Source organism: Callospermophilus lateralis, chromosome 4 (genome assembly GCF_048772815.1).
Source record: "Callospermophilus lateralis isolate mCalLat2 chromosome 4, mCalLat2.hap1, whole genome shotgun sequence".
NCBI classification, from domain to species: domain Eukaryota; kingdom Metazoa; phylum Chordata; class Mammalia; order Rodentia; family Sciuridae; genus Callospermophilus; species Callospermophilus lateralis.
Window position 1 is genome coordinate 143,763,888 of NC_135308.1, and position 8,805 is coordinate 143,772,692.

Below are 8,805 nucleotides of genomic sequence, written 5' to 3' on the forward strand. Positions count from 1 at the left end.
TTAATAACATAAATAACATTGTATGAGTTTTTGTTACTGATTGAGAGTGAGTTCTAGGAATGCTACACCTTATGTAAGTTTGCTTTCCTACCAGAAAGCCACCCTATGAGTCCTTTATATTCTACTGTGCTAATGAAGATGTATTAGTTCAGTCCTCACAGTATGTCACATACTTTGCATCTGTGATACCATTCAGTCTTTGTAACAGTGGGGAGTGGCAGAAATAATTTTGGAACTTCAACTATCACAGTGGTGAGTTCCAGGGCACAATATGGAGCAGTGCTGATTTGCAAACTGCTACTGATCTGCAACACATAAAGTCAAGAAAGAAAGAGGAAGTGTTTAGAAACTTGTAGTCTCCTATTTTGTTTTTTGTAAAGGTTTGTCCCAAATTTTGTGTTTGTGTGTTTGTGTGATGCTGAGGATTGAACCCAGTACCTCACATGTGCTAGGCAAGTGCTTTTCCACTGAGCTATACCCCACCCTCTGTAGTGTCATAGTATAAATTTTATTTGCTGAATCTAATAATAAAATCTCTTTCACTATTTCTTCCTACTAATTCATATTTACTGCATCCTACAAAAGCATCAGTCTACAATAGGCTAGAGAAAATAAGAACTAGTCCTTCCCCCTACTAGTTTTGGAAGTATTAATAATGCTCAGTCTTAGGTTTGAATCCTGACTCCTCCACGTACTAGTGCTGTAAACTTGAGCAAATTATGTGACTTCTTTACACCAAAGTTTCCTCATCTGCAGAATGGGGTTACTGACATCTTCACAAGCTATGCTGAACATCTCCTTTCTCTTTCTTAAAGGAGAAGAGAAGGCCAGAAAAGGGCACTCTATGGCTGCCACTTTCAATTTCTCATTGGCCACTGGAAGGTGGGGATAGATCAACCTTGCTCTAGGCCAATAGTTTTTACCTCTATTCCCCTCTCCAATGTATCCAGGGTTGAGATAGATTCCTTATATGACAATTCCAGCTGCCATCCTTGACTAAATTACTTTGATCTCTGAGATTCCCTTTCTCATCTGTAGTACAGATCATACTATACGGGAATACTGTAAGGATTAAAGAATACACCTAAAGCACTTATCCTAAGACTGTACACAGTTAACACTTCTATGTTTGGCATCATTATTATTATTCCATTAATAACAGCAGGTGGCCTAGGGTGGAATGTACTGTTCCCACCAGGCTATCCTGAAATACCTCCTCTGGATGGCATGTCCCATGGTTACTCCAGATGAGGAGATAAAGAAGTCACAGTTCCCAAAGTCCCATTCTTGAGTGTTTTATGCAATAAATTTCTTTAGAATTTTAAGAACATACAATTTTCATTTTAAAACTTATATCTGAACAGATCAGTAGGAATAGTATGCCAATTACATACATAAACAAACACAAAAAAGGAAAAATGTCTAATTTTTCTTAAAATACATTTTTGCTATTATTTGGCTATAAAAGAAAAAGGACAGCACTCATACTTGCTCAGGGCAATAGGAAGAGAGATTTCCATCGGCGATCCTTTGTAACTTTGTCTTTCTCCAAGAGTGTATTTGACTTCTTGTCCATTGATCACAACTTTTTCTATTGTAAGATCTTTTGTATCCAAAACCTACAATCAAATTAGTATTAAACATCAGAAGAAACTAGCTCTAGATACATGTTAACTATAATTGATTATAAAACTAGTTGCTTATAGAGAGCAAAATATAGAGTGAAATTATAGAAATCATAGGAGTAAAGAGTTAGTATAAGGCTTATCTCTTGGGAACCTAAACTTCCTAAAATCTTTTGGGTTGGTTCTAAGGTTTGCATATATATTGTTAGGCAATTCTAGGATAGTCACACAAATTTTAGGCTCTAAGTAAAATCAATCCAAATTAAAATGCCTTTAATTTGTCTACTGAAAACTGTTATAAAAAAAAACAACTCCTATAACTTAAAGTTTCTTTCATCCTGACTCCATATTATCTTACCATACATTTCTTTTTAGAATTCATTATAGTCCAAATCCTATAGTGTACTTTCATATCTAATAGTTTACTCCTTAAGTACTTCATTTCCTTGGCACTCACTAGGCAGATAAACAGACTGTGTACCACTGGGTTTTTTCTAGTAAAAGCTCAACTTTATAAGGCAACTCTGACCAACTGACCCTGTAGAGGATTGGAAGACCACCACTCTTGCCACTGCCAATTAACAACTGCTGGGGGCAGAAAGGAATGGTAGCAAGTGTCTTGAGTAGTTTTCATCCCTGAGTTCCAGAAACCAAACAATTTCATCATCTCTCAAGTCATCTCTTGTTCTGAAATCTTCAACCTTCTTGTATCACCAAACTATTTCCAAACAACCTGAACAAGCCTCTCATAATATTTTTAAAACTTCACTTGATCCTTCTACCTAGTAACTCTCTACTTCCCCTCCTTTCCTTTCTAAAGAAGGCAATCAATCTATGGCTGCCACTTTCAATTTCTCATCAACCATACTTCCTTCTCAGTTTGGTTTCTAGCTCCTATGATACTGATAGGGGATTTTCCCTGGTTCATGGATTCTTTTTTTCTGTCCAATGACCTTGATCTTTTGTCTACTCATAGCTCTTGTGGACCATGACACCTGGCTGAAATCCCTTTCTTGGCTTCTCTACCTTTACACATAAATGGTTCTTCTTCTTGTCTAATGCTTCTGTTGTCCTGTTCTAACTCTCAAATACAGGTAGGCCTCAATGTTCCAGCCTTGGCCCTTTCATTTTCTTCATTCTCTGCTTCTTACTCATGTCCACATCTTTAATTAATATCTCTCTGTAATACACATGGCGACCAGTCTACTTCCAGAGTTGTATCCTGGGCGTGATATCAGCTGTACATCTGTAGTTGCCTACCTAACATTTCCATGGGACATACCATCTTATATTCAACAGGCTTCCAAAAAATCAAACCATTATATTCTCTTCTGATTTATTTGATTCCTTCAATGAATTCCTTAAGTCAGCTAAAGTTTGAAAATCTCGATACACAATCAATCTCAATTCCCAATCTCACATAGCCAATAAGAAGGGTTTTTTGTTTGTTTGTTTGTTTGTTTGTTTTTTCATATTGTCTTCACATTTTTTTTCTCTCCTACCACTATCCTAAGTCAGACCTGGACTGTTGGAACTCCCATCTACCTCATCTCTCTTTTTCTGTCATCTTTTTTTCCTCCTGATATCTGGCCTGGAAAAGTATTGGAAGTTAGAACACTGAGAAACAGTCATTTCCTATCCACCTTTCTCTTAAAAATTTTAGTTAACCATGGGTGACCAGCTCAAAAAAAAAAAAAAAAATGATAAGGGGAATCACTGAATTTGATTACCATCTGTTTAATTTTCTTCTAGCTTTCCTTCCTGAGCAGCCAAATTTGTTATGAGCATCATCTGTTTTCCTCCTAATGGGCAATTATTTCCTTCAGGTTACTTTCTTTTGGGGGTACCTCAAGTGTCACCCTAACTAGAACTGGCTACACTAGCATGTTCAAAATATATGGTTTATATCTCAAGAATAGTTACTCCTTTACTCTTCATATTCTAGTACATATTTCTGAGCATCTCATTTATTTTAGGATATTTGATTATCTATGTTCATAACAACCCATCTTATTCATCCCTTATAACCATAAAGACAAATTAACTGAGTCATTTCCCATTGAAGCACATTCTATTTTCTGTATTGCTTAAATTTCTCAAATCTGTTTAGAAGCAGAAGAGTTGGTTATTCCAAGACTATTTTTTGTGAAATCTTTTTCATATCCCTAATGCATGTTATAGTAGTTGGGCCTACACTCTGCCATAATACTTGCTGTATTGCATCATAATGATTTGTTCTCCACTAGACTATAGGTGCTTAAATAGACAGATAATGTTACTTAGATTTCCATTCTCAGGGCTCAGTACAGTGCCTGAAAAATAGTAGATGTTAATTAAGTTGTAGACCAAAAGAAAAAAGAAAATGCAGTTTTTAAGCTGTGTATCTCAACTGCTAAGGCTCAATATTTATTTCCAAATTATGTAAGAAATTCCCCTTCAAAGTTCTCTGATAAGTGTCATTAAAAATTGGTTACGGGCTGGGATTGTGGCTCAGGGGTAGAGTGCTTGCCTAGCACGTGCAAGGCATGGGTTCGATCCTCAGCATCACATAAAATAAAGGTATTGTGTCCAACTACAACTAAAAAAAAAAAAAAAAAAAATTAAAAGTTGGCCAAAAAATGATAATAAGAAAAACAAAAGAAAAGACATAGTAGATATTAGAATTTGTATTCTTCAACAATTAGTACTTGAATACCAACTATGTGCAAGGCCAAGATACCCATATATAGTTATAAAAAATAACCCTACTATGGCAGGTAGTTATTGAGAATATACCTTACTATATCTCAGTGTCCTCTTCAAATACCACAACAGGATTATACTTTTGACCAGTTGGACAGTTATTGTAATATATAACTGATTTCTTTTTTGCCTAGGATGCTGGCAAGTTCCATGTCAACTTTGTAATCCACCCCTTCTTATGTGTAAAGGGTTTTATATTATGTCTTATTTCTACTATCTTCATTTTCTCTTCCTCCAAAGTTCTTAATTATTTTTAGTCTTATAATACTGTGTTATTTTAAGTAGTCTCAGATTCTTTCTGGCACAAATCAGAATCTGAAACAAGAAATCCTTTTGTTTCATTATGAAATATGTATATTTTCTCCTTGTTATCTACAGTCTGCAGTGATGCAAAAAAACCCCACAGGCTTATGTGTTAAAACCAACCCCAAACCAAACCAAACCAAAATCACCTTGATATGAGCCCCAGCTCAGCCATATATTAGTGAGGACCAGGGACTTTGCAGTCAGAAAGAACTATGTTCAATTCCTGGATTCTAACACTCACGTATGATTTTGGACCTATTTGAGCCATCAACTGAAAGGACACCTAAATGATATTGAAAAATTCAATGAAAGAAACAAATGTTTGAAAGTCATCATAAGTACTGAATGCCAAACTTCAGTGTAAATAAAACAAAACTTGAAAAGGATATTAGAAAGCTGGAAATTAGTTCATTTTGGAGGCATCACAGCCTGCAAGAATGAGATGGAAAAGAAGACATGATATCATGTCTCTTCACCCAGCACTGGTACTGGGTCTCTGCTGTGGGTGGTGGTGCAGTTTGATGCCTTCTCACCTTCAAGATACTTAGCACTATTATCAGTGTATCCCATTTTAAGTTCAGGCATTGTTTTCTAACTGAATTTATCCATTAGCCAAACTTCTGGATGTCCTCTAGTTTCCAGGTGCTATGCTAAAAATTTAAAATATAAAGAGATCTGAAATATAATCCCTACATTTAAGAGTACCTAATCCTGTGGAAGAAAGAAACAAGCTCACTTCAAATGAATAAAATAAATAAGACCAAGATCTTGGTCTCATAAATATGCAAACAATTATATACAGATGTTACTGTGTACTACAAATACCTTCCTCATACAAAAGTTAACATTAATATAATTCCAGCTAATTTACTAAACATGCATGCTGGCCAGAAATCATCATTTAAAAATCTTATTTTACTCTAGATATGGTAATGTAAAACCAATGGGCAAGTTTTTAGATTGGTATATTCTTTTCAAAATTTTCCAAGTTTAAGTCTACTGATTCTCACTTACTCATGGAACAGAGGTAAAACATTTTTGATTTTTACAAAAGAGAGGGCAGTGCAAGGTCATGTTAAACAGCGATGAGCTAGCAAGAATCACTTTCTTTTTATAAAAGGATAGACTGCATTGAAACAGGACTTAACTTCAGCCCTGCTAGGGCAAAGCTGCAATAAAATATTGCATGGTACTCAAGAGACCAAAGTGCAATCTACACGGAAATAGTTACCTTCTTGCTTATAATACTTTTTCTTTCTTACTTAAAGTACTTTTGGTGATTACATATCAATACAGAAAAGTAAGAAAGTTCAGTGCTTTATTAATTCATATTAATAAACTCAAAGATTATACAAGTAGTAAAAAGAGATACAAAAAAGTATCCATTCTTATCTATATTTGCAATTTTGTTTAATTGTTTGACGCTAATTTTCCTCCTCAATATCTGATTTTACTGCTTTGCTTTAGTAGATACAATCATACTGCCCTGCAAAATACACTGTGTACCATCCTGCCTTGATTAGGAGACAAAATATGGGCAGGCTTTCCATGTCTTATTTCTAAATGTTTTTCATCAGGCATTATGAGAAAGAACATTGAATAAAGGTTAAATGGTCCAGATAAAATCATTGAATAATGTTTTATTAATCAACAAATATTTATTTAAATGGTTAGAAAGCTTATGGAAGCATATATTTTTCTAAGAAATGCAGTCATTACTTGCTCCTTGGAACCAACTATTAATTGATTGTATTGAGTCGTCCTTAGAAAGCTTGAATCTCCTGCCCCCACCCCACCTCCCTTAAACTGCTAGAAGATAAGGGTGATGAGAAGCAAAGGGAGGAAAGACCCTGAAGAGAAGAAGCTACACCTCCACTTTAGAAAGCAGAGACTGAAATTTTCTAAAGCAGGGCGGAAAGAAGAATCTGGGCCTGGGAATCCCTAGAGCCTTGAGAACTACTGGCGGAGAGATCAAGGAACAGGGCGACCGAGAGTGACCCATACATCGGGTTGCCTGGGAGGGAAGAGTGGGAGCAGGGATCAACAGGATACGGGATCGGGATCGGAGAGTTGGCTAAGACTGGATCGAGGAAGGTGCTCTAGGGGCTGAGAGAAGTCCAGGGCCTGAGGAGGGAGTTCTGGACAGCGGGCCAGAGGAAACGGGGAGGCCACGGGGGGCGGCGGGTAGCGCTGGGAAACAGGGCGATGGGGAGAGGGGGGACTGCTGCGAAGATGGGACGGAAGAAAGGTGCGGATGGGGCGCTAGGACGTGCCCGGGCACCGAGGAAAGGGTCTTGAGGAGGGGCGGCGGGAGGGACGCTTCATCCTACGCGGGATGGATGCAGAGGCAGACGCGGGGTGGAAGAGGGGACTGAGACTAGTGGGGGAGAGAGGAGGAGCAGACCCGGGCGCGGGGCTGGGGGGGGCTGCCGCGGTGAGGGGAACCGAGATCCCGAGGCCAAGCGCGATGAGGGGCTGGGGGACCAGAAGAGGGTGGCGGGGAGAGGTGGAAACTGCACAGAAGCCCCCGTACCAGGCTGCGCAGATTGTCCTCCTGAGACTGGACGGTGAGCGCAGCGGACCCCGTCAGCACCCGGCGACTGAAATCGACGCTGCAGCGCAGGTGCAGGTGCTTGGTCTGGCAGACTGAGGCCGGAGAGGCCAAAGAACAGGTATCCACGACTTCGGGCATGGCTCTAAGAGATCCGCCGTACGCCGGAACGAACTCAGACACTCAGCGGCCGGACTTCGACTGAGAGCCAGAACTGGAGGGAGGTGAGGAGGAGAGGGACTCGCGGGGCACTCCGGGAAACGGAGTCCCTACAAGTCGGAGGAGTGCGAGAGGTGGCGGGACGGAACTACAGGTCCCATGGTGCAGCGCGAGCAGCCTTGCGCGAGGCTGCCTGGGAGCGTGCGTGTCAGGGGTGGTGCCGGGGATCTGGGGGCTTCTGGAGCGAGGGGCGGTAAAGGGAGGGTGGGCTGGGGGAATAAGTGGATCAAAGCGACGGAGAGAGCACTTCCATTTTAGTTTCATTCAACTTCAGTGGAAACTGCAGTGGCAACAAATGAATATCATTCTTATTAGCAGTAGTAGTGAGAGCTGGGCGGGGTAGAGATAAAATGCCTATCAGAAGGCCTTTGCCTGTGCGACTCCTCGTTAGTATAGTGGTGAGTATCCCCGCCTGTCACGCGGGAGACCGGGGTTCGATTCCCCGACGGGGAGGCACGGATTTACCTTTTTCTTTTGTTACCGCTAGCGGTGACATTGTTGCTGTTTGCCGCCCTGTAATGTTGGCAACCTAATCAAAGTAAACATATTTTCGTACACTTTAGGGCTTATCGTGCACACTTCCAAGTCCTGGAGATCTAAGACAATGGCAGTAGTAGTGAGAATAAGCCAAATTCCCGTTTCAGAAACTGCAATTCTAAAATTCACTGATAGAAACATGCACCGGTAACAATGGGAGTGCAATCTGGGACATTTTGATCAACTCCCGGGTTCTTCCCAGAGAGGGTGAAGAATGCCTTGCCTTTAAAGGCGCAGCCTCAGGGGTGGAACTGGACATAGTTGGAAGAGAACCGATTTCGGAGAACTTTAAAACAGCTGAGCCTTTAATCCTGAATACACAGTGAAGACTTTTAAGCAAGGGGGTGACATGCATGGTCAGCTTTATATTACAAAGAGCACTGACAGTATTCAGAGAATGAAGATGTGGTCTTAAACAGAGACGTTAGGAAACTACTACAATAGTTCAGGCAGAAGATGGAGGGGACCTGATGTAGGTAATAAGTAAGGATGGAGAGGAAGAAGTGAACGGAATGAATACTGAGAGGTTAAGTGGGTTCTCAGATGGAGAGGAACCTAAGAAGACTCAGGTTTCTGGCATCATTCACCAAAGATAGTAGACTCTAAGGAGAGAATAGATTTAAAGGGAAGATGCTGAGTTCCATTTTAGACAAATGGAGTTTGAGAACTTAGGGAAGTCAAAGCAGATACATCCATTCACTTGAATATTTAAACCCACAGCTCTGGGAAAGTATGAGGTAGATACAGATGTATACCTCTGGGGAAATGTCAGGTGCTATAATGTGGTGGATGGCATTATGACAGTGGGTAGACACAACCTAAGGA

At 40.0% G+C, this 8,805-nt stretch overlaps 1 protein-coding gene and 1 non-coding gene across 3 annotated transcripts in view; one reads left to right on the forward strand and one right to left on the reverse strand.

Annotated features, from left to right (window-relative positions):
- The window catches only part of Lta4h (leukotriene A4 hydrolase), a 46,503-nt gene extending 39,070 nt beyond the window's left edge, over positions 1-7,433 (reverse strand). For both annotated transcript variants that reach the window (XM_076853222.2, XM_076853223.2), the window contains exons 1-2: positions 7,207-7,433; positions 1,489-1,619 (exon numbers count right to left, since the gene is read on the reverse strand). In XM_076853222.2, the coding sequence (XP_076709337.1) occupies positions 1,489-1,619; positions 7,207-7,365 (290 nt within the window). In that variant the 5' untranslated portion in view covers positions 7,366-7,433. The remainder of the gene's footprint in view (positions 1-1,488; positions 1,620-7,206) is intronic.
- A 391-nt stretch (positions 7,434-7,824) lies between these two features.
- Trnad-guc (transfer RNA aspartic acid (anticodon GUC)) lies at positions 7,825-7,896 on the forward strand. Its single transcript has one exon. It is a non-coding gene; the product is annotated as a tRNA-Asp (tRNA).
- The last annotated feature ends 909 nt before the right edge of the window (positions 7,897-8,805 follow it).